The sequence below is a fragment of the Podarcis gaigeae genome (assembly GCF_964106915.1).
Source record: "Podarcis gaigeae genome assembly, chromosome: 2".
In the NCBI taxonomy this organism is placed as follows: Eukaryota; Metazoa; Chordata; class Lepidosauria; order Squamata; family Lacertidae; genus Podarcis; species Podarcis gaigeae.
The window spans coordinates 39,491,379-39,517,319 of NC_139679.1; the positions used below are offsets into that span (position 1 = coordinate 39,491,379).

General features: G+C 44.2%; 1 protein-coding gene and 1 long non-coding RNA gene across 3 annotated transcripts in view; one reads left to right on the forward strand and one right to left on the reverse strand.

The window, feature by feature from the left end:
- The window catches only part of GAS7 (growth arrest specific 7), a 135,757-nt gene extending 135,305 nt beyond the window's left edge, over positions 1-452 (reverse strand). For both annotated transcript variants that reach the window (XR_014560975.1, XM_083725902.1), the window contains exon 1: positions 126-452. Coding sequence is in view for 1 of the 2 variants with exons in the window: in XM_083725902.1 (XP_083582028.1) it covers positions 126-344 (219 nt within the window). In the remaining variant the exon portion in view is untranslated. The remainder of the gene's footprint in view (positions 1-125) is intronic.
- A 116-nt stretch (positions 453-568) lies between these two features.
- LOC310838524 overlaps positions 569-25,941 on the forward strand; it is a 50,327-nt gene continuing 24,954 nt past the window's right edge. Inside the window, exon 1 of the long non-coding RNA XR_014561017.1 lies at positions 569-758. This is a non-coding gene — a long non-coding RNA (uncharacterized lncRNA). The remainder of the gene's footprint in view (positions 759-25,941) is intronic.

Consider the following 25,941-nt stretch of genomic DNA (forward strand, 5'->3'; position numbering starts at 1 on the left):
GTCTGCCCACTGCCCTACGGGGCAGCCCTGTTGCCATCACCCGAGCCCACCGCCGCCCTCCCCACACACCCCCTGGCTGGACTGCAGAGCGCCCGCCCTCCCCCCTGCCCTGCCCTGCCCCTCACCTCGATCAGCTGGACGTAGCTGGCCGGGAACCAGCCGCGGAGCCCTTCGGCGGTCTCCCCTTCCCACCAGCCGCCGTCGGGCCCCGCCTGCAGGACTGTGAGCAGCTCCCCCGCCGCGAAGCGCAGCCCGTGCCGGTGCCTCTCCCCGGAGAAAGGGTACAGGGTCCTGCAGCGCGCGCCCAGCACCGGCAGCGCCCGCTCCTGCCCGGGCGGCGGCATCCCCTCGCCAGCCAGCCAGCGACTTGCCTAACTAACTCGGCTCTGGCCGCCACAGGTGCTGCTGAGCCGAGCGCCTCTGGCTGCCGGGAGCGAGCCTGCCTGCCTGCCTGCCTGCTCGCCTGGCCCCCCTCGCGTCCCTCCCTGTCAGCCCGGCCGGCGGATTGGCCGCCTCGCTTCCCCGCACCGCCCCCTGGGACAGGCGGACCGCCGCCGCGCCCGCCCTCTCACACGCGCACGCACACCGGAGTCCCAGCCAAGGCTGCACGCCCTCTCTGCACGCGCGGAGAGGGGGACGGGACGGGACGGGGCAGCGGCGCCTCCGCCTCTTCTTCGCCCCCGTTGTTTCTCCCCGCCGCCCCTGGCAAACACGAGCAGGATTTTTGCGCTTCTTCGCCGCCCACTTGCATTGTATCGGTAGGAATCCGGCGTCGGACTTACCGGTGAAATGGTTGTGATATACACCGAAAAGGGGGGAGGAGGGTGTTGAAGCACAAAATGCGTGTGAATTCATCGAACACGTGTGTCATGCAGGCACGCTTTCCGGGTGCGTGGTGAGTTGGGCAGACCTAGTTTGGTGCCACTACAGATAGTAAAACTACCCACCCCGCCGCCAAAATTGCATCATTAAATTAAAACATAGTCAGTACATGTAAAATTTAAAGACTCTGTAGCAGTCATTGAACAGCGGGACCCCTGCATAAAATTGTTTTTCTCTGCCAGACAGCAAAAATAAAAAAATATAATTAAAATGAGTAAAGATATTTCCCATAGTGTGGCTATACTTCCTCTAATGGCTATGAGATGCCAACAAGAACTATTGATGAGAATGTTTATGATTTTTATGGATAATGAATTTTCATACTATTTTGTGCATGGGTTTTGTTTGAAACTTTGTGTGTTCCCATGGCTATGGAAATAAAGTTAACTCACAATAAAACAGAAATTAACTCCCTAGGCAACTAGGATAACTACAAAAGAACTCCCTAAATAAGCCTTGCTCTGGTACTAGCAACAGGTAAGTTTCAAGATAGGCACACCTCAGAAGGAACCCCTATGTTGAGAAACCCTGGAGAATTTCATTGCACCCATGGCTCACGGCACTTTGTCACTATTTTCAGATGCAATTCAGTCACGTCCCCAAAAATTCCGGTTGTGCAGTTCTCTTGCACAACGAAAACACTTCCCCCCACAAAATCAGACATTTTGCAATAAGGAAAATGGTCAGAAAATGTACTGAGAAGTACAGGGTGACATTTGCTTGACATAACATCATCTAACTTTCCAGCGAACAAATCAGAATAAATGCTTGATAAATAGCTGGCACTGTCTAACTTACTCACAAATTTTGTGCCAACAAATTAGGGTGAATCTTCAATGAACACATCAGCTGTAAGCAACCCTACTTCTGAGCTTCCCATTGGCATCTAGCTGGTTACTAGAACATGCATCTTGTTCTACTGGGGTGGGAGGTGCAGTTTGACTGTATGATGCCTGAGCCCCTTCAGGCAAGAGCCACAATGTCCCCTAAGCAGGATCCTTTGCATAAGAAAGGAAGTGGCTCTGTGCTAGGGGGCAAATGGGTGGGCCTCCTCCCTCACCTGGCTGGTGGTGAGAAAGACTATTGTGTGAGCTGGGCTAGAAGTAGAAACAGGCAAAAGCCAGAGAGTGAGAGCCATGTTTGAATTCTGCTGTGACTATGGGAGAAGCAAGGCCTTCTGGGGTGTTGATGGTGTGAGCCCCTCCATTGTAGGCTCAGATTGCATATATGTGTAAATAAGCCATAATCATAAACACACCAGCATCTCCGTTGTCCCTCATTCCAAGGAAACTGAACCCTGGATAAGTGTTTGGAGCCCCTAGTATCTTGCAACGCTTGGGAGAGTGGGGTGGCATGGAACTAATACTGGTTGGGCCTTTGGTCTGTTCCAGCAAGGCTCTTCTTAGGCCTCATACACACTACCTCTTTAAAGCCCATTTAAAGCACCTTCTTTCCCTCAAAGAATCCCGGCCACTGTATGGTTTACCCCTCACAGAGCTATGATTCCCAGCAGCCCTTAACAAACTACCATGCCCAGAATTCCGGGGGGGGGGGAATGAATATGTCTCAAGTGTGCTTTACAGGTACAGCTGTAAACAGAGTGTACACAACCCCAGTGTGGCTGAAGTAGTTTGAAAATACATTCACTGAATTCTGAGGTATTTGTTTTCAGATCACAGACTGTATGCTCAGGCAAGTCCTTGTCGTTACCCTAATACAAAATATGTACAGTGGTACCTCGGGTTACATACGCTTCAGGTTACAGACTCCGCTAATCTAGAACTAGTGCTTCAGGTTAAGAACTTTGCTTCAGGTTGGAAACAGAAATCGTGCTCCTGCGGCGTGGCGGCAGCGGGAGGCCCCTTTAGCTAAAGTGGTGCCTCAGGTTAAGAACAGTTTCAGGTTAAGTACAGACCTCCAGAACGAATTAAGTACTTAACCCAAAGTATCACTATATAAGCTATTATTATTATTATGGGGTAAGATGATCCAGCAAATAAACTGTTCCCAAGCTGTTAAGGGCTTTATTTACTGTAACAGAAAATAACTGTTGCCCAGGAGCAAATCAGCAACCAGTGCAGATCTCTGGATAATCATTGGTGGAGGAAGAGGGGGTTGGGGGAGTGCACCGCCCCCAGCAGTATGATCCCATTGGGGTTCCATCGCAGCTACCCCCCCACCCGCACTGGGCGCCCTGCCCCCCACCCAGTGCGCACCCCACCCCAGAATGCGTTCAACCCCCCCCCCCCTGTGGGCGATGCACCAGTCCCCCAGAACATGTGCCATGCCCCTGCAGGCAGTGTGCCACGCCCCCCACCTGCTCTCCGCCCCCGGTGCCGGAGCATGAAGCTCCGCCACTGGGGATAATGTGCTGATCTCACTCCTGTCAGCAGCTGTGCTTCAGCATTCTGCACTAACTGCAGTTTCAAGGAGTGCCCTTCACAGAGTGCAATGCAGTAGTCCAACCTCAGAAGTCACCAGTGCCAGAGCTACTGTGGTCAAGCTCTCCCAGTCCAGAAACAGCCACAGCTGTCATACCAGGTGCAGCTGGTAAAAGGTGTTCGGCTTGTTCGTGGCCCACACTGCTACGTGGTAGGCTCAATCAGTGTTTGAAACTCCCATTATTCTAGGCGCATTTTGCGACAGGGAATTTCATTAGCACAAGCAGTTTCTGAGCTCTGGGCGCAGTACTGCAGCTAAGATTTCAGATTAAAACTGCAGAGTGTAAGGAAAGGAGGACTGTGTTCTGCTTCCCCATTTCCAGTACTCTCTGAAGACTGGAGAAGAGCCCTTCTTAAGAATATTAGAGGTTGGGCAGGGGAGGACTAGACCATGTGAAAAATGAACATAGTATTTTAGCTGCAGTTCATTCATTTTCAGCTTTGTATTCTTGTTATCTTAAAAAAAAGGGTGCCTAGACGTTCCGTTGTTGCACCCATAACCTAGGCGTTAGGTGCCATTTCGCTCCTAGCTTTCCTATCTAACACTGGGCTCAATTATGTGCACTCACCAATGTTCAGCCAGCTTCAGAGTGAGACTTGCACCACTTGTTCTCCAGATTTTGCCTGGCCTGCTTTCATAGTCCAACCCTTCACTATATCACCTCTGCAAATCTACTACTTCAGCTCTGTATGTAAATGTAGAAACTTCAAGCCTCATCCAAACCATTATAACATCCTTCTAGGATAATTGAAGGCATCACTTAGCAAATTTAAATAAAGCTAACATGCTTCAAAAGGGAAGAATAAGCTTCAATATTAAGAGAAGTTTTCAAATGACAGAACTCTGGGAGAAAGTTTGGAATTGCCAGAACACACTGAATTTGAGTGCTATTTGAACACTGTTTGAAGTGAATATTTTGTTCCAGCCTTTGTCCTTGATATGTCCAAGACAGATCAGACAGATGTGAAAATCAGTGGCTTATCACAAATCAAAAATCTTTCTTATCTATTTAAATTCCCATCAGACCAATGCTTCCTTTTCCCAAAATTCCTCACTGTTGGAAGTTAACCTTGATGCTGCTACTTCAAGGCTAAGGTTAAACTGCCAAAAATAAGCAACCCTTAGAGTTCTAGTGGTATTCATCCAATTATGTTCTATGGAAATATGACTATAATTGATAATTTAGAAGTAAGAGTCAGCATATTGTTTATGATGTGCTACTTCTCAGGTTATGGTAAGCAAAGTCAATATTAATTAATCTGATGAAGTGATTTCTTTTTTAACCACCTTAAAATTGCAACAGCTGTCCTTGCTTTACAGGAAAGCCACTGCTGTTTTCCTTCAAAAATTCATAACCTTGCAAGAAAACTCCACCCAGTTTTACCTCAAAATCTGTAAAATTATAGATGTTTCCTTTGGGGGGGGGGAATCAAACTTTGAGGGTGCCCAACACAAAAGCCCTGGACTTGCGTGCAATTAGGTACTCTGAATAAATGAATATGCCTGTAAATTTCAGCAACTTCTGTCAAAAGGGGGAAAGGTTATAGCTGCTCCCCCCACCTTTAAATCCCAATAGTGGACAAGCAGACTTGGACAAAACCTGAGCCAAACTGGACAGCCTATGAAGCTCCTTGTAAAGCCAGATCAGGATTTTCCAAAGTGCCAGATGAGAGTGAGAACTGAATTATGTGGATGGAAACACCTCTAGTTTCTTCCGATAAACAAAAGCAAAGGCGGGAGAGTTCATGATCTTTCTAACTTAGATCTTAATTCATGACAAAAAAATGTGATTTTTAAAAAGTATGCCGAGCTTATAAACATTTTAAAAATTAGCCTGCTAATGCCAATGTAGATAAAACCCATCCTTATTATACCCATTTTAAAGAGGTAAGGCTATGACTGAGAGAGAATCACAGCTGTCTCTGGGTGGACTCAAACCGCCAACCTTCTGGTTAGCAGCCGGATGCACTGACCCACTGCTCCACAAAATCGCCTCCAGTTAAGTAGCTGACTGTTGTTATATATATACATTTTGCAGGGGTGGGAGGAGGACTAGTTAGAGTAGTCTGGTACAATCAGGAAGTGTTTTCCTGATGTGTTGGGTGATTATTGTTGTTGTTTAAGGGAAATGCGCTGGGGAGAAACTGTAAGGTTGATTGCAACAGCAATGTAATTAATTAAGGGCTGGAGGGGAAGAAGGGAGACGGGATAATAATTGTGGGTTCCAGCAGTGGGTGGAAAGGCATTCTCTGGATTCCAGGTTTACCCACCAAGAAATAAGTAGGATGGACCTGGAATTCAAGTTTCTCAGAGGTCAGGTTCAACCCAGCCCTGCTGATGCTCAGTCACCAGATCTATCAGAAACAGTAGACCTGTTCTTGAATGTCACTTACCTGCGTCCCCCCCCCCAGTTATATTTTATTAAGTTTCAACATTTTTAACACTGTCAAAACACAATTTCGTCTTTTCTCTTATTTTTGTCCACTTCCCATCCCCCTTTCCATGAAGTTATTGTATCTATCCTTCTGCTGCACCCAGGCTTCTATCTATCAAATCATAACCACAATATTATAATTAATTTCTTCTGTTGCTCATAGCTCAAATCCTGCTCATGAGCTCATCATACTATAATATTTCTTTAAATAGTCCGAAAAAGGCACCCATTATTCCATAACACACATATCATTAGATTCTCTTAATTTTGCTGTTCAGTTTGCTAGTTCTGCATAGTCCATTATCTTACATAGCCATTCTTCTTTGGTTGGAATTTTTTCTTCCTTCCATTTCTGCTCATATTGAATCCTAGCTGCTGTTATTACATACACAGACAACTTTTAACATGGGGGGGGGTTTCTACCCCTATAAATCCCTAAAAGAAACACTTTAGCCTTTTTTGATATACTAATTTTAAACATTTTTTGAATCTCATCATGTATTGTTTCCCAAAATTCCCTTGCTTTCTTGCAAGTCCATTCAGCAATTATTAGGAACCTTCTTATTCATTTTCGATAATTTGTTAGGTGTTAAGTACCATCTATACATCATTTTCATTTATTTTTCTTTTTGAGCATAGCATGATGCCACTTGCAGTGGTACCTCGGGTTATGAATTTAATTAATTCCAGAGGTCCGATCTTAACCCAAAACCGTTCTTAACCTGAGGCGCGCTTTTGCTAATGGGGCCTCCCACTGCCGACGTGCCACCGCCACACAATTTCTGTTCTCATCCTGGCAGTGGCGTAGCGTGGGGGGTACAGGGGGGGGCCAGCCGCACCGGGCGCAACATCTGGGGGTTAGGGTTAGGGGGCGCAAATCCACGGGTTAGGGGGTGCAAATTACTTGCCTTCCCCCGGGTGCTGACAACCCACGCTACGCCACTGCATCCTGGGGCAAAGTTCGCAATCCAGAGCAACTACGTCTGGGTTAGCGGACTTCATAACCCGAAGCATTTGCAACCTGAGGTACCACTGTATTTAGGTTTTATGTATTTATTAATTCCTCCCCCACAAATTCCTAGAGATGCCCATGCCAGGGACTTAATGGGTTCCTGGCAATGAAGAGGTAGGATTCTGGACAGGGTGAATACAAAACATGTTTGATGTCCAACCTGATGGAAGTTGGCCAACTAGGAGAGCCAAACTATGCTAACCGTTTTGTAGAGCAACACATCAGAGAACATGCCATTTTGCCAACGTTGCAGTAATGATATGAAAATACTGAAGGCAGATTTGCCAAAGCAAATATTTGGGATCCAGCTGTAAGAGAGATAGCTGAGACCAATCAGGAAATGTCTGATGAATAAATGTGACTTGTTCTAAACAAAATTTCCCTTGTAGGCAGATATTACTTTCATATGTGTTTTTTTTTAAATGTCACTTGAGATTTGTCCAGAAAGGGAGGGATGTGTCTATATTGACTGAATTTTGTACATTCCCTAGTCAATATTCATAATATGCGGTCAGTATACATAGTCTCAAAGAAATATGCTTTTTCCTGTTCAGAGTTGTCCAATTTGTGTTTAAAAAGGTAAAGGTAAAGGACCCCTGACAGTTAAGTCCAGTCGCGAACGACTCTGGGGTTGCGGCGCTCATCTCGCTTTACTGGCCAAGGAAGCTGGTGTTTGTCCGCAGACAGTTTTTCTGGGTCATGTGGCCAGCATGACTAAGCCGCTTCTGGCGAAACCAGAGCAGCTCACGGAAATGCCGTTTACCTTCCTGCCAGAGCGGTACCTATTTATTGACGTGCTTTCAAACTGCTAGGTTGGGACCGAGCAATGGGAGCTCACTCTGCCGCGGGGATTCGAACTGCCGACCTTCCGATCAGCAAGCCCAAGGCTCAGTGGTTTACACCACAGCACTATCCGCAACCCAATTTGTGTTTAGTAGGATATAATCAATAAATTTATAATATCTACCCTTGGCTTTCACCCAGCTGGCATGAATTACAGACTACAATGTGGCAGTGGCTCTGCTCTTCCATTAAGCCTTGCCTTACCTTATAGTTTGGATTGCAGTTACACAGACTGTATGCCTAGTCTCTGAAGTGTTGTCAGAGAATATGAATTCATCCCCAAGACAATATAACAACATTTCTTTTATTTATTGAGCTTTTAGGATACAGAAGGAATAGGACAAGGCAAAATTCAATAAATGTAAGGAAAATACAAATCCCCAGAGTCAAATTATAATTAAACATGAAAATTAAATTATACAGTATTATATCATTACATACCAGGTAATTATGTTAGCTGGTATTCCAACAACAATGCTAAAGTACTCATATAACTTTTGCTTAGTTTCCATTTTGTTTGCTTACAGGTGGGAGAGATACAAAGATGAAAAGGATTTAGATCAACCAAATCCATTCATAAACCAGTAGAAGAAAGTGTCCATGCATCTCAATGTTTGTATACATTTGTATACATCCAGAATCATACCACAAACAAATGTAGCAGTTTTGTGTTGTCTTCTTGACACTCTTAACTTTACAAATCAGGTTTTCCAGTAGAGTTGTGTCCCAAACTATTTGGTACCAGGATTCTGCAGTGGCACCGGATAAATCTCTCCAGTGTTGAGGCATGATATTTCTTGCAGCATGCAAAAAATAGTTCACAAGGTCATTGCTGCACAGTTCTTCATTTCTGCCTAAGGATAAAGGAGCCAGCTGTGGGGAAGAGTGTGATCTGCTGTCTTGTGATTTTGTTTACAGTATTTCTGATGCCATGGAACCCCAAAAGGATTGCACTCTGGGGCACTCCCAGGAGATTTTGCATAATGAATGTACAAATTTTTGGCTGAACGTACAAAATTCAGCTGAGATATGCACATTTCCCAAGGTCTGCTGGAGATTATGTATATTGACCAGGAAATGTGCACAATTCCCCCTTCAAGGGCACATTATATGCATATTCTTCATGAGATCTGGTGAATGTGCACTATGGTTGGCTGTTATGCACATTAACCACTCAACTTGCATTACCCCTAGTATGTATGTGTGTGTGTATTAGTGTCTTATACGTGATTGTTCTTTGCTTTTATAAATTGTTTGATATTTGCTTGATGTAACTTGCCTTATGCTCCTTTAGGGGGAGGGAGATTAATAGAATTTTAAGAAATAAAGACACAAACAATGTTAGAAATGTAATCTGTTAAAGCCTTGACCCCTTTGAAGGATCAATATTCTTATCATTTTAATTAATAAATGTTATTTTAACTAGTAAGATAACATTAATATTAATATCAGTACTGGTATTATTAATAAAATATTTTAAATAAAATATTTAGGTATTCACCTGGAGGTGGTATATAGCCATCATAAGTAGTAGTTACTGATAGCCTTCTAGACACCATGAATTTGTCTAATCCTGTTTTAAAGACATCTACGCTGCATATATGCCATACATTTAAAGCACACTTCCCCCCTCCACCACAAAGAAGGCTAAGACTGTAGTTTAGCCCTCAAATAGTTACAATTCCCAGCACCTTGGGCACGCTACAGTTCCCATGTTGTTTTTTCAGGAGGTGTGCTTTAAAATCTGCTTTAAATGTATTGCGTGTATGTAGTCTAATTTGGTATCCATCACAACATTCTCTGATAGCAAATCCCATACTTTTACTATGTGCTGTGTGATGATGCACTTAACTGAACCCAGATGTCCCAGGTTCAATTAATCTTTGTGCATATTTGTGGGAGAAAGCCATATTCCACAAAGGAGAAACTGATTATACTGGACAAATTTAGTGAAGAGCAGCCTTAGCAGAATATGCACCAAGTGAGGAACTGCAATGGCACCTCGCTTGAGTTTGTCTTCAGCACCACCTGGTGGGGTGGGAATGTGGTGAGCGAAACTCAAAACTGGATCACGCTGTTGAAATCAGTGAATCAAACAAAAAGGAAAAGGAAAACCTGTGTTCTGATCAGACGTATTCCAGAGAAACAAGGACGTATTTGCATAAATCACTCACAGAATTTACAAGATGTGATTTCCTTGTTAGCAAGGAAAAGGAGTTTCCAGTTACCGGGTGAAGGCTAGATTCATTCGGCAGAAATTGTTTTTCTGTTCAGAACTAGAATGGAAGTTGTGCTTGCAGGATTGTTTACCATCTTCTTTCTTAAAGACATCTCAGAAGCCAAGTAGACAAATGTTTCCATAAAACAGAATGAGCAGCACTCTGGGGATGAGACAGATGGAACAAAAGGCATGATGTGGCATTGCTCCCCAAGGCATCCCAACGGTGGACTTGGATACTATGGCGCCCTGTGTGATGCCAAAATTCCCCCTCCTGCCCCAGCCCTTGTCCTGCGTTCCCAAAGGCAGGTAAGGAAGGAGGTGTCCTGCTTTGGGAAGGTGTGATGACTCTGGCAGGAACCTAGAGCCCCCCCCACCTCTTTCCTAAAGCCCAGCGTCTTGCTTACCAGGCTTTGAGATGGCGCCCCTTTGGCTCAGTGCCCCAGTGCATGGACAGCATTGGCATAGCCCTAAATCCACCCTTGTTAGTGTGACTGGTGAAAAGTTGCAGAGAGAGCCTTGTTGGTGCTATTGCTAAGTGTACCTCCAACTATGGTAGGAAAGGAGCCCACCCAGAATAGCTGAACAAGTAAACAGATAATGAACATTTTGAATCAGCCAAACTGCTTTTACACACATATTCAAGCCTCTTCTTGATGTGTGTCTGTAGTCAAGAAAAGTCAAGTAATGTGTCAAGAATTTTACATACTATTGGGAACTCCAGTGGAAGGAGAAGGACTCAAATAATGTGGTGTGTGTGTTTGTGTGTTGGCGCAGTCCCATATGTGAGACACTACAGATACCACAGAGAACATTGCATACCTGAATTTAATAGTGTGGTGTCTTTTCCATCTGTACAAAACTGATCATGGCTGATAGGTTGCTTTCTGTGGCTGAGATGTATAGATGTGTGCCTGGGTCTACATGACATAGCTGTCTCAGTATTTGCCCCTCAATGGTGTCTCTGTTCTGCAGCCATCTGTGTATAAAGCTGCTATTCTCCAAGAATGACTCATGAGAGAAAGTCTCTTACAATTAAATGTAAAATGCCATGTTTGTAGAGTGGTAAAGATGAGGTCCTAATCTCTTAAACCCCCAGGAATTCAGAATTAACATCCCCATGACAACTTTAATCCTTAGAAATTTGCAGAGGAGTACATATATTTGGAAGGGCAGTGGGAGAGAATCCTGTCCAGCAGATCTGCTTCTATATATTAGCCTCGCACCTGAACTCAGCATTAGTGCCCACAAAGTCTGCCAAACTCACTTTCAGATTCTTGATAGATGACACTGCTTGCAGTTGATTTCTTTCACTTTTCTCCTTCTCCAAACAATCCCTAATTTTAGTCAGAAATCAAAAGAGATTTGGAAACATGGTCAAGATTGAAACTTTCCTTGTTAGGCCGAATAGCTGCTGTAAAGATGAATGTATTGCCGAAAATGTTATTTTTGTTTCAGGCCCTACAGATCGTGGACAAGGTGGAATGTTTTGGAAAGTGGCAGAAGGATATTTCTAAGTTTGTTTGGCAGGGCAAAAAGCCCCGAATAAAGTTTAAAATATTAACTGATGCGAAAGAAAGAGGGGGATTTGCCCTGCCAGACTTGAGGTTATATTATGAATCTGCAGCCTTCTGCTGGTTGAAAGATTGGATTTTACTGGAGAACACTGACGTCCTAGATCTGGAAGGGTTTGACAATGCGTTTGGGTGGCATGCATATTTGTGGTATGACAAGGTTAAAGTGCACAAATTGTTTAAAAATCATATTGTCAGAAGAGCAATTTTGATGGTCTGGACAAAATATAAAGACTTATTGGAGAGTAAGACTCCGAGGTGGCTCTCACCGGTGGAGGCCAAGGCACGTAAGAGACTTAACATGGAGGCCCATTGGCCTAAATACTGGGAAATAATTGAAAAAATTGGAGACAATTGGAGGTTGCTGAGCTTGGAAAAACTGAAAACTAAGGTGCGAGACTGGCTGCACTATGCGCAAATTCAGGAGGTCTTTAAAATAGATAAAAAGGTTGGATTCCAGGGGGAAAAATCGAAACTAGAGACTGAATTGTTAGAGCCAAAAAGTAAACTACTTTCGAGAATGTATAACTTGCTGCTTAAGTGGAATACACAGGATGAGACAGTCAAATCCGCCATGATAAAATGGGCGCAGGACGTGGGGCACAACATTATGTTTGTAGACTGGGAAAGGTTATGGAACACCGGTTTGAAATTTACGGCATGCACTGCCTTGAAGGAAAATATTATGAAAATGGTATACCGGTGGTACATGACCCCAGTCAAGCTAGCTAAGATATACCATCTGTCTGACAATAAATGTTGGAAATGCAGAGAGGCGGAAGGGACATTCTTTCATCTCTGGTGGACCTGCCCGAAAGTGAAGGCCTTCTGGGAAATGATCCATAATGAACTAAAAAAGGTACTGAGATTTACCTTACCTAAGAAACCAGAGGCCTTCCTTCTGGGCATGGTAGACCAGAGAGTGCTTAAGAAGGACAGAACCTTTTTCATGTACGCTACCACAGCAGCAAGGATCCTGATTGCAAAATATTGGAAGACACAAGATTTACCCACGCTGGAGGAATGGCAATCACAGTTGATGGACTATATGGAATTGGCTGAAATGACTGGCAGAATCCGAGACTTGGGAGAAGAAACAATTGAGGAGGACTGGAAAAAGTTTAAGGACTATTTGAAAAAACACTATAAGCTGTATGAATGTTAAAAAAATGCACCTTTTAGGAAACTCTAGCTTCAGCAAATGTAAGTTAATGAAATGAAAATTAAGACACAAGAATTTAGAGGTAAAATAATGAAATAACTTTATTGTGTTTAATACAAAGCATACAAGAATTGGGTTATAGTAAAATTGAAACCAGGGAACATGATAAAATGGAAGATACAATAAGTTTTGAAATAAGTTAACAAATTGCTGATGTTTTATATGACAGAGAACGTAGGGTTTGGAGGATGTGGGGAAGTCCTTTAGATTGGATGGAAAAAGAACATGGAAATTTGTTATTCTTCTATTCTATTTTCTTATAACTATCCTTTATTCTTTTTTCTGTATTTCTTAAAATTAATAAAAATATTTTTTTTAAAAAAAAAAACAATCCCTAATTTTAAACTACCAGATCAGTTTCCCAATTCTTTGCTCAGTAGAGGAATATGTGCAATAGTTTTGTTTGCTGCATCTAGCTGCTTTTTCATTATGACCAGGAACATGTCCTCATGCAGGTGGACACGTATTCACAGTATATCTGTACTACAAATGAAAACCATTTCCAAATCCTTTTAGCTGTCAATTGGGGAATTAGGAATCTCTAAAAACAATTCTCAGTACCATCTATAAACACTACAATTCTTAGTGTAGCGGAGGGAAGACACATATGAACAGATCAGACAGTTTACATTCATTCCATAAATATAGATGGAACAAGCAAAATGTCATCTCATTTAAGGTTGTTTTTTTGAACAACTGGATTATTTGAGGAGAACTTTGGTTGTAGTTTCCATCTTACATCTATCTCCTCAGTTCCCAGCCCTCTTCTTGCCTTGCCTAGTTATTTTAAATCTCAGATTAGAATGATACAATTGCCTTGTTTTACTGTATGTATCTCTTCAGGGATAATAACTCTTTGCTTAATTGCATAATAGTGCAAGTCAATGAAAATGCTTTACTACAGTTGTGTAATCATCTGTATTTGCGCTCTCTGTGCGTGTTTGTGTGTTTGAGAGAGAGAGAGAGAGAGAGAGAGAGAGAGAGAGTTCTAATTCCTAGTATTGGAAACAATTGGGGCTAGATTTTGCAAAAGCCCACAAACATTTCTTTTTGAACTAGATGTAAATGGAAAAGAACAATGCTGTCAGAATAGCAGCAACTGGACAAGAGAAAGTTGGGTGCATTTTACTATAAAGTCACAGCTGGTTGGAGAAGTGTCAGTCAGCACCTGAAGTGATCACTGAGCCTTGTTAGTGCTGACATGTCTGGAAATAAAGCCTTCTGCCTGCTCTTTGAGTAGAAAAGTCAGCATTTCCACCCACACCCCAGCGCTAGAGAGGGAAGGGCTGGAGATTCTGATTATGTGTCTCATGCTGCTTTAACTGTGGCCAGATTTAATGTGCTGCCATCTAAAATGTTTAGGAGAAGATATGCTGGTGTTTCGCTCTCCTCAAGGTTAACAAACAAGAGCTGAAATCTATGGAACATGTTGTTCTGTTTTACCATTTTTATGCTGGAATTCATCAGGAAATGATTGGTCATTTACCAGACAAACCATGATGCAGGTCAGCTCAATTCTATGTTAAGTATTTACTGGGAGATAAAAATCCCATGGTGGTCACATTTCTGTCAATGGCAGTAAGGTTTTCCTGTTGTTATTCTGTCTCTCACAGCTGCAATAAACCTACCATTAAAATTATGGACTGGTCATTTCTACATCAGTGGCCAAACGGGCAAATTTAACAGGGGATCAAATACTTCCCCCCCCTCACTGTATGTGTGAAAGAGTGAGAGGAAAAGAGTGCTATGCCTGCATATGCTGTATATGTGGTGAATGTACATGTCTGATGAGTGTTTAGTGTGTGTGGACTTGCACATACACTGACGATGTCCACTGCTGCCATGTGGCCAGCGGTGGGGTGGCTGACTGTCATTGCGACCAATATTAGCCACCTGTTCTAGGGTTTTGAAGGCAAATATGGCTCTTTTCTTACTTCCAAAGTGAGGGGAGAAGTGGAAAAGTACTACCAGTGCTAAGGGAGGTGTTTATGGCCCTAATTGCAGCCACGATGAGGAAACCAAGTTTAGCAGGATGAGAATAAGCTGCAGCAATTCTAGGGCTCATCTACTCCGCCATGGTTTAAAGTCGGCTCCTTTCGAACAAACAGGTTAACGTTAACCACAGTTTGTTGGTTTGGGCAGTGCAAACTGTGGTGAAGTGAAACGAAAGGGGAAGCTTCTAAACTTCTCACAGCTCCACTGGAGAACAAGGCGAGGGTAGGGTGAAGCGAGCCTAAGGTCCACTGCGTCTTTTTCTTTTCTTTTTCTTTTTTGAATATTTTATTAGTTGAATATAAGAACAACATATAATCAAATACAAGCAATCAAATACAGTTTTCCGCATCTTTTTCTTAACAGGCAAACCTATGTCTAGCATAACATCCCATTATGGCCATTTCCTGTCCCCAAATATTTATTTACGGTATGCCATGAAATTTTATTTGCTCGTGTTCTACATTTATTAGACATTTCACTCTGAAAATACTGGCCACTGTTCAAGGCAAGGCATGAGAGAAGCTTGAGCTCTGTTTTGAACCAAAATAAGTCCTGGAGCCTTTGTGACTCAGAGAGCCCATTAGATGACATTCCTCCTTGGGATTTGGGTGGCTTTCACCCAGCGATTAGCTCTTCTCGCTTCCGCATGCTTAGAGATCAGATCTGTGGACGCGCCGCTGGTTGTAAAGTAGACCCCTGTTAGTCATTTCAGTGAGCATGCATAGTCCGTTTCAAGCCCTTAAGCCTAATTATGGAGAGGGCTTTTCAGCCTATGGTGTTGGGAGAAAGTTTCCATTTGGCACTAGCTCCTGCCTAGGCACATGCATGATTTATACCTCAAGGAGAAATGTGCTGTTCTGGTGTGAACATCCAAATAAATCATCTTCTGGAATTCTGGGGATTTGTGTCACTCTCACCAGCAGTCAGTATTTGTTTATATATTCATGGCAGGGAATATTCTTCATTCTGAGTCATTATGAATTGATTTAGTCATGACAATGCTGCATTGTTATGTTTGGTCTGTTGCCGTTTGCTTTTTTTAGCTGCTTGAAGAATTATAACGTATCTGGAGGACAAGTCTCTTCACACATTATGTTTTTCTAATGTGGGTGTACATAAGAGCAGGAAAAAGGGCAGCAGAGTGTAAAAATTATGCGCTTACCAATTTTACTAAATGTTACATGTACTGACAGCAGGATCCCAATGCAAAATGCAGTCAACTACATATGGCCCTTATTTCGAGTGCAAATGTTACCTCTCAGGATTTATCTGCAAAATAACACATATGGTCTACTTGTGTAAATATTTTAATATCAGAGGAGCTGCTCACAGTAGACTGAAGTGGTTATTTTTAAAAAAGAAATTCTGCTTTTGGAATTCACCTTGCTCATGGAAGTAAGCACTTAAATATTCAGTGAGCTGCATCTTCAATGGCAGCAGAAGTTATTTGTGCAGATAACAAGCCCCTTCTGCCAAATAATGTCTTTATTGTTCTTAAACAGGGATACTCTCTCTTCTTCCCATTCAGATGCAACTTTGGATAATGTGGAGATGAAAATAAGCCTTGTCTCCCTGAGGCACATGCCTTAGGCTTAGGACTCAAATACCTGAAGTGTTTCCTCATATGTACCTGTCAGTACAGTAATATTTTCATTGTATGCCCTTCTCTGGTTGCCCCCACCTCTGGCAACTACAGAGTTGGCATTTTCAGCAAGGGTGCTTAGAGAAATGGAACTGATCCAGACCATGCAATCATCAACTGAGACCCTTTTCTTCAAGAGCCTCCTCCACAAAAGGTCCAGAGGGTGGCAACACAAGAAAGGGCCTTTTCTGTGGTGGCTCCCCATTTGTGGAATGCTCTCCCTAGAGAGGCTCGCCTGGTAGCCTTCATTGAATATATTTAGGCACCAGGCGAAAATGTTTTGCTATAGCCTTTGGCTGATTAACATTCTATGGCTTTAAAATGTATTCATGGGATGGGGGTTAAAAAGTCTTATACGCCAGGTATCTGTCCCCCGCTGCTGCTGCGGCGGCGGCTCCGTGCCGTGCCAGGAGAGCTGCCCGGTGCGGAACCCGTCTGTAATGGGAATTGGGGTTGCTTGTGCGTAAGCCACAAACTGCTCCAAGCTGGTTGTATGGCTAAACCTTTCCCTGGCTTGACAGCCCTTACAACGCGGCTGTCTCAGTCACTGGCAGAATCCGTCAGTGGGCGTTTCCTGAACTTCTTCCAACATAAAAATTCCTTGACTCCAAGTCTCCTCCTCGCTTCTCTGCGCGGAAGCTTTCTGTGCAGCGTAGGCATGCCAAGCGGAGGTCCTGTGCTCTCCCCGCTGATCTCACTGGAAGAGTCTCGGAGCCTTCCCTCCGAAGTACTCTCAGCCTCCCCTTTCTTCCTGGTGTCACCTTGATTTCCTTCCCCAGCGGAAGCTCTCCCTCTCTCCTTGCTAGTACCCTCTCCGGCATCATTGGGGAGCCTTACCTCTCCTCTTGGCTCCGATGGCAGTTCCCTGACACAGCCCACTGCTGTTTCAGAAGCAGCAGCAGGGGCGGTGGGCTCCACTCCGCGCTGGGCAGCTCTCTCCCAGCGCGGAGCTGCCCAGCGTATTAGACAACTGGGCTTATAAGAGGAACCCCCAAATTGCAGCTGCCAATTGGGGGGGGTCTAATACGCCCAGTCGTCCAATACGCTGGAATCTATGGTATGTATTTTGTGTTCTCATTTTGTATTTTTATGTTGTGAACCAGCCTGTAATCTTCAGATGAAAAGCAGTATCAAATATAATAATAGTAATAATAACACTCTAACCTGCAGAAGTTGTCTTGCTGTATTTTCTCAGTCTTTCAAAATACAGGGCACTTCCAGACTGCCACTATTTGGGGGGTAGGATTCAATCACACACCAGTAAATTCAAGCTGCAAAATTATAGTTGACTGGGATTTCTTGTGCAACAAACGTAGTTCATGAAAAATTGGGCTTTCAGCAATAAGAAAAGTGATGGGGAAATGCACTAGGAAGTGTGGGATAACATTTGCTTTGATGCAGCATTCCCCCCTGCAAACAAATTGGAGTGAATGCTCAATAAACAGGTCTTATGGATGTGCCCAGACAGATTTGCTTCAACCGGCTTTCTAACGCTGTTTTTATTCTAGTACTTGCACTGTTTGTTTGTTTGGTTGGTTGGTTGGTTAGTGTTGCTTTTGTATTACCAGACTTTGCGGGGGGCGGTAATGTTGAATCAGTTTGAATACATTTGTAATTGCTACCGTAGAATTATTTTATAATGAAGGTGTGGGATATAAATTAAATTAAATAAATAAGCAAACGAGTGAAACAAACAAAAATATACACGTTCACAAATGCACGCCACCGTTCACGCAGCTGGCTGCAGTTACCCAGCTCTCAAGAATTCTGCAAGTACACTTGATGCCCACATTCCCATGGGAATCTTCACAATTTCTCACAGGAGCCTCTGATTTTTGATGAAACGTTAAAAGGTCACAACTGAAATATGTTGCTTAAAATGTATTTTTATTCAGGTTCAATGATTTACATGTACATTCACCGTGAAGAATTCCACATTGTGTGGAATCTTTTCAGGAGTAGTTCGTCTCATTCTTCCGATTTCTGTACAAAAATAAATTCAAATGTAGAAGATAATGAGGTAACGGAACAGCTTATATGTGAACAGTGTAGGTAGCAAGAGTATGTCAAGGGACTAACAGGCAGGAATTCTCCCTCTTGCATTATTTTTCTGGTGTGGAAGAATTGCTCTGTCTTATTCTCCTCTCCCTCTGCCCCCCAGAAACTGTGGTTGGACTGCTGCCACCACAGCAACTGGAATTGTCTGCTTTTATTTCCTTGAGCTTGTTTGGAGGTTCTAGCAGGGGAGCGCAGCTATCGTATACCCTTGACCGAAGAACGGTACACTCCTTCTATCTGGGATGGTCTTCCTCTTCCACCGAGCGTGCAGCTTCGGGAGGGACGCACATGGAGCGGTGAGGGAGGAAGGGGACACCCGCCTAGCCAGCCAGATCAGCCGAATCAACCCTGGCGATCAATGGGGTGACAGATGTCACAGCCAGATCACCCTCACATCCGTCTGCTTTTATTTCCTTGGCTCAGAAGTATAATATGAGGCAGAAGCAGCAAGGTAAAGGAGAAAAATCAAAAGAAGAGGGGAAAGAAGATCCTTGCCAGGCTGTAGCCCAGGCTTCCAGATTTCACTCTAGTATGGACACAATTCCTATTTGTTTTAAGAGCCATGAAACAGAGAGAAGATGCTGCCGTGAAATTATGTAGCTCATGTTTGTAAGGAAATCGGAGAACATGATCTAAGTCATTGCTTTTGGCTTTACAAATCTGTTAGTACTTAACACTCCAATATTTATTGAAGATATTTGTACCATATGTATGTGTCTTATCTCTCACCATTTCAAATTTATTGGAGGATAGCTCATGACTGCGCTTGATAATATTTCTCTACACTTAAATGGATGGATAGGTTGCAAAGCTATCAAGTCAAGGGAGGAGAATTCAAATATTCAAATGTAACATGTTTACATTGGTGTTCTTGTTCATGGAGCTAAGTAGTGGAAAGGTGGAAAATTACATTGGGCATCTTGTTACATTTGTTGTTGTTGTATTACTAGTACCCCATCCATCTGACTGGGTTGCCCTAGCCACATTAGGTGTGTAATCTACACATGTCTCAGAAATACTCAGTGTACTGGAAGAAGCAAAGATCACCAGTGTTGAAGCAATGATTCTTCAACATCAGCTTCGTTTGACTGGTCATGTTGTGCAGATGCCTGATGATCGTCTTCCAAAGCAACTACTCTATTCTGAACTGAAAAATGGAAAGCGTAATGCTGGTGGTCAACAAAAGAGGTTTAAAGACTGTCTCAAGGCAAATCTTTAAAAAAATGTAATATAAACACTGAGAACTGGGAAACACTGGCCTGCGAGCGCTCCAGTTGGAGAACAGCCTTTACCAAAGGTGTCATGGGCTTTGAAGACACTCAAACTCAGGATGCAAGAGAGAAATGTGCTAAGAGGAAGGCACGCTTGCAAATCCACACTGTGATCATCTCCCACCCGGAAACCAATGTCCCCACTGTGGAAGGATGTGTGGATCCAGAATTGGCCTCCACAGTCACTTACGGACTCATTGTTAAAACCGTGTTTATGGAAGACAATCTTACTCGGCTATGAGTGATTGCCAAAGACTCAGAAATAAGCCTCACTGAGTTCAATGATACTTACTCTGATGTAAGTATGCATAAGAGTGCAGCCTTAGAGTGACAATTTCTTTTTAATGTGAATATCAAACTTACATTGACCGGAATACTAATTTGCATTGCAAATGCTCTCCTGTTCATTTCTCCACTAACAAATACCAAGTGTTCAATAGCAAGTGGAAGGCTCAAAGGCAATTTAAACTTCATGGAGGAAAATATATTTTTTCACATTGGGGCTACTTCTTAGAAGAGCTAGGTAGGAATTTGAACCCAAGCAGATTAACAGTACCAACTGAAAGACAGTGTTATCCTTATGCAGAGAAAAGTTCCCTTCTACTCCAGTACATCATCCCACCCCACCAAGCCACTTACCTTTCCCCCAATGTCACGGCTCTTGGCCCGCAGCTTATTGACCTGGGATTCAGCTATGTCTGCTCGCTCTTCAGCTTCTTCCAGCTCATGCTGAGCCTTCCTGAACCTGGCAAAGTTCGTGTTGGCTTGCTCCTCCTTGCACAACAGAAACGTGACATGAAATCCACAACACAAGCAGAGCCAAAGATATTGTATATAAGGGACAGCGAAGGTGTCCCACAACAATGTTGATTTCACATCCTGCACCAATCCAGGCTGTTTTCCTCCTCCCTGACATTGTGCAGGGGAAACAAACCATGATGCCTGGCTTCTCATTGCATCTGAATGAGGGATTATGGTTTGTTCCGATTCGGACAAACAATGACCTGCAGTCATCTAAGGTTTGTTCTTGGCTTACCGGGCATGGTTTGTTGAAGCAAAGCGTAATCTCCGTAACACTAAGACAGGGATCATGGAAAAGCAGCCCAAATTGACCCATTTACTGTTTTAAACCATTAACTATTGTTTACCATAGCATGTGAACTAGAATGCTGGAAATTGTGGGAGGTAAGCTATACCTGTGTAAGAACATACAGTAAGAAGAGCTTGCTGGATCAGGCCAATGGGCCATCTAGTCCAGCATTCTGTTCTCGCAGTGGCCAACCAGATGCTTGTGGGAAATTTGCATGCAAGATTTGAGCACAATAGCATTCCTCTCCTGTGGTTTCCAGCTACGGGCTTTCAGAAGCATTGTTGCCTCCAGCTGTGGAGGCAGAGGATAACCATCATGTATTCCACCCTTTCTCTGAAGTGACAGCTGTATTCTGAAAGGATCTATGATGTGCGATCTATGATGTCTAATAGAGACACTGACAGGAAAGGGAAGATTAGAAGCGTGTGAGATGGTTGTCCTCTGCTTGGTTATGCAGGAATGCTTTGGGAAGTGCCTGAGTGCTACAGTAAATGGCATGGGAGTGAATCTGTGTCATCATGAGAGACATGGGTTCTGCTTGCTGTTCTGTGATTGAGAATTGATACGACTTCTGTGGGTGGAACACTGTCAAGGAGACAAGTAAGATATAATTGGGGTTTGGGGAGGAGTTATCACCCCACCCCTTTGACAGGTGGAAGTAGTAGTATAAGGAATGGGTGGTTCTACGTGGTTCCAGGATGTAGGGGTTATGGGGCAGGGTCTTCCTAACTGTATAGTGTGGGGTTAGGGGTGAAGAGGTGTCAAGATTTATGCAATCCTGAATGGGGTTACAAGATAAAGATAAACAGTTCTGAGTGTTTTTCAAGCTGTGTGTTTCTTTGGACAGTGTATTTTATTTTTATTATTTGTATCATCGTTTATCTATTTATTGTACCCTACCATTCCTCACACAGGAATGCAGGGTGAGTAACGATGGTCAGTATAGGTTTAAGCATGAAGGGAGACATTTGAGATTTGTGCACTTACAGCCTCTTCAGCTTGTCTCTTGTACGCTTTCACCTTCAGCTGCAACTTGTCCACTAGGTCTTGAAGCCTGAAAACATTCTTCTTATCCTCTTCAGCCTGCGTGGAATGTAAATGGAATGCTAACACTATAAGGCTCTGAGAGCGTGCCTTCAGAGGATATCAGAGTTTGGTTATCCTCTGGAAGTTGACAGGCAGAACAGGTACATAAGAACCCTGCTGATCTAGTCCAGCATCCTGTTCTCACAGCGGCCAACCAGATGCCTATGGGAGGACCAGAAGCAGGATCAGAGTTAAATAGCACTCTCCCCACAAGTGACTCTCAGCCAGGGGCGAACAAATGGGTTGTGACACCCAGGGCAGGGCATCGCTACGTACGACGCATGTGTATGTAGCGATGCTGCACATGCACTGTAAATAGCAGTTTGCCAGCGGCGCCGCTCCAGCACCATATGGACGGTGCTAGGATCCTCTGCTCACAGCTGAAGCCACGAACGGAGGATCCTCTACATGCGGCTGTAGCAGCACAGAGGGATCTCACCGCCATCCGTACAGCGCTCGAGCGGCACCGGTGGCAAACTGCTATGTACAGCACACGTGTGGTGTCGTTACGTACAGTGCATGTGTGCAACACCGCACATGCGCTGTACATAGCGGTTTGCCGCCGGCACCAGGATCCTCTGCTTGCGGCTGCAGCTGCAAACAGAGGATCCTCCATATGTGGCTGCGGCGGCCCAATGGCTGCTCACACCGCCATGGTGGGGCGAGCCCCCGCAGGGTGTCTTGTTGTCACCCCCCAAGACATGGCACCCAAGGCGCACCGCACCCCCGTTGCGACGCCACTGCTCCCAGCAACTAGTATTCAGAGACATACTGCCTCCAACTGTGAAGGCACTCTCTGCACACACCACTCAGTTGAGTGTTAGATGTATTTTAACCTCGTTGCAATGCTTTCTTTGAAACTCAATAAAAAAAATATGGAGGAAAAAGATTTAAGTCCTGGGTTGCCTCTCATCTGGTTCCATGGTAAATATGTTGTGCTGACCTGCTTCTGTCTTTCTCAGATAAAGAGAATGATAGTAATGGAGGAGCATCCCAGGAGTTCAATAAATGGAATAAGACACCGTTACCTGATAAGTGATTTCTTTGACTCTCCGCTCATATTTTCGCACTCCTTTGATTGCCTCAACTCCTCTCTTCTGTTCGGCATCAAGCTCATTTTCTAACTCGTGTACCTACAACAGAATATTCTGATAAAGAGATCAAACTTTACGGGGAAGGGTCAATACATCTTTGAAAACTTAAATGGGCATTATCATGTTGAAAAGGTACCTCCAAAATCAGTGTGGGCAGGCTTCACCTAACCAGACCCACCAGTGGAAGCCCTGTGCATGAACCTCTGCTTGTAATCAGTCACTATGACAAGCCCAAGCAACCCTGAAAAATGAGCTCTGGCAGCGTACCCTGGCCTCCAGTTTCTGGAGTTGCTTCTTGCCACCTCTCAGGGCCAGCTGCTCTGCTTCATCCAGACGGTGCTGCAGATCCTTCACTGTCTGCTCCAGGTTCTTCTTCATCCTCTCCAGGTGGGCACTGGTGTCTTGCTCCTTCTTCAGCTCCTCTGCCATCATGGCTGCCTAATTAGATAGATGGTAACATCAGTAAGTGCACACTTCTCTGCACAGCTCCCAACATTATTTTTAGTGTTGTAGATTCTGTACTCACTGCTCAGCAGGGTGTGTTTACATAGTTCATTTGGTTTGTATTTCTATGGTTGGTTGGTTAGTTGGATTGGGGTCCAGACTTTAGAGCATCCTCTCTGGATTGGAATATATGAGGTTGCTTCCAGATGTCCTGCTTAATAAGCACTCAGTCTGATTTATTTGTGGAGAGGTTATTTAATGAACATTTATCGAGATTTGTTTGTGGGGAGATCAAATGACATTGTGTCAAGCAAACATTATCCCACACTTTGCGCATTAGTTACAGGTGGAAAAGTCAGATCTTTTAGGGAAATGGGTTTGTTTCACAAGAGTGCTACGTCAGCTTCAATTGCACAGCCTTAATTTGCCAAGATTTGATTGAATTCCATCCGAAAATAGTTACAGTCTGGAAGTGCCTTGAGTGATTTTTTAAAAATTATTATTTTAAGTGCACTGAATTTCTGCTGTAATGCTTGATTTCGACACTAGGTGTTGCTACAGTGACATTCATATAAAAAGGTAAAGGTACCCCTGCCCGTACGGGCCAGTCGTGTCTGACTCTGGGGATGCGCGCCCATCTCGCTTAAGAGGCGGGGAGCCAGCGCTGCCCGAAGACACTTCCGGGTCACGTGGCCAGCGTGACAAGCTGCATCTGGCGAGCCAACGCAGCACACGGAAACGCCATTTACCTTCCCGCTAGTAAGCGGTCCCTATTTATCTACTTGCACCCAGGGGTGCTTTCGAACTGCTAGGTTGGCAGGCGCTGGAACCGAGCAACGGGAGCGCACCCCGCCGCGGGGATTCAAACCGACGACCTGACGATCGGCAAGTCCTAGGCGCTGAGGTTTTACCCACAGCGCCACCGTATATAATGTACTGCTAACCACACTACATAAATGGAGTAAAACAAAAACCTGTTCTTTAGAAACAGCTGGTACTTTAGTCAAACTCTAAAGAAGAGAGAAAGAAACCTCTCCAATTTTAAAAGATTCCTACCACACAAACAAGTATCTATTAATTTCTTCTCCTATGCAAGAAAGCCAGTACTGTATATGGGGAAAACCAGAATTCATCATCAGTTAAAGAAGCGGTAGCTATCATAGTGCCCATCATCCTTGACCACTGGCTATGCTGGCTGGGCTGATGGGAGTTGTAGTCCAACAACATCTGGAGGACACTATGTTGACTTCCCTGAGTTGAAAGAATAGTTGCTTCGAAGTGTGGTCCGAAGTATTCGTAATCTTAACCACTTGAGTTTGATAACAAATTATTAAAGGGGAGATAGGTAAGGGGTATAGTGGGCCTTAGATGGTATATTCTCTCCCTTGAGAGGTATTGCCAATTATTCCTGTGATAACACGCCTTCTCCCTACATTATGTATATGCTCCAGGAGAAGGAAGATCAGTGGGAAGCAGAAGCAGCAACAGCTATAGCAGCCAACTGAGGAATATGGCCAACCATGGACAGCCTGGGAGGAGGAGTTCCCTGCCTCCATAAATGGAAGAAACCACTGGTTGGCTAGACTTAACTTGAGCAACAAATGCAATAGCTAAGCAGGTGTGGCTTAAGTACTGATGCAAAAATATGAGCATTTCAGCTGTCATTGTGAAAATCATACAAATGGCTTCCCAGATGGAGTCACCAACACATGGTAGAATGGGGCCTGCGGCAAGCAGGATGAAGAACTTACATCTGTAATTGCCTTTTTGGCCTTCTCCTCCGCGTTCCGTGCCTCCTGGATGGCATCGTCAATTTCTCCTTGGAACTGAGCAAGGTCCGTCTCCAGCTTCTTCTTTGTGCTGAGAAGGGTTGTGTTCTGTGGGCACAGTCAGCAGTTACTCCCCTGCGTTATTAATGCAATTGCATTTGCTCAACACAACCAAGACCCGAGATACTGGACATGTGAGGAGACGTGTCCTATTGCATTTTTCCAGGGATGAATCAACGGGCAGGTTCTGTCTTCTGGCTCAGACTAGCTGGGGATGAGAAAGCGTATTGCTTCCAGCCTCAGGGAGTTTTGGCCTCTCACTCTGTGGGGAAGGAGGACTGTAGCTCAGTGGCAGAGCATCTGAGTTGCACAGGCAAGGTCCCCACTTCATCTCCATCTCCAGATAGGGTTGGGAGAGATGACTGTCTGAAATCCTGGACAGCCACTGACAGTCAGTGGGGACAATACTGAGATAGATGAGCCAATGTTCTGACTCAGTGTAAGGCAGCTGCCTATGTTCCTATGACTATATACCTGGGAATGCAGCAGTTGCACACGCTCACTGGCATCTGCCAGCTCTTGTTCAGACACTTTGCGAGCACGCTCCGTCTGCTCCAGAGCTGCCCGCATCTCCTCAAGCTCAGTCGTCATCAGGTTGTTCCTGCGTTCTACCATAGCCAACTGCTCCTTCAAGTCATCGTTGCCTCTCATAGCATCATCCAGGTGAAGCTGGGAATCCTGTGGTTTGCAAAAAGACACCACATCTCAGAATATCCAAGTGGATTTTCTCCCACTGTCTGTGAAAAATTAAAACTGACATGGCATATTTGTTTATTTTCTTTTGGGGCTAGAGCATAGGGAAGAG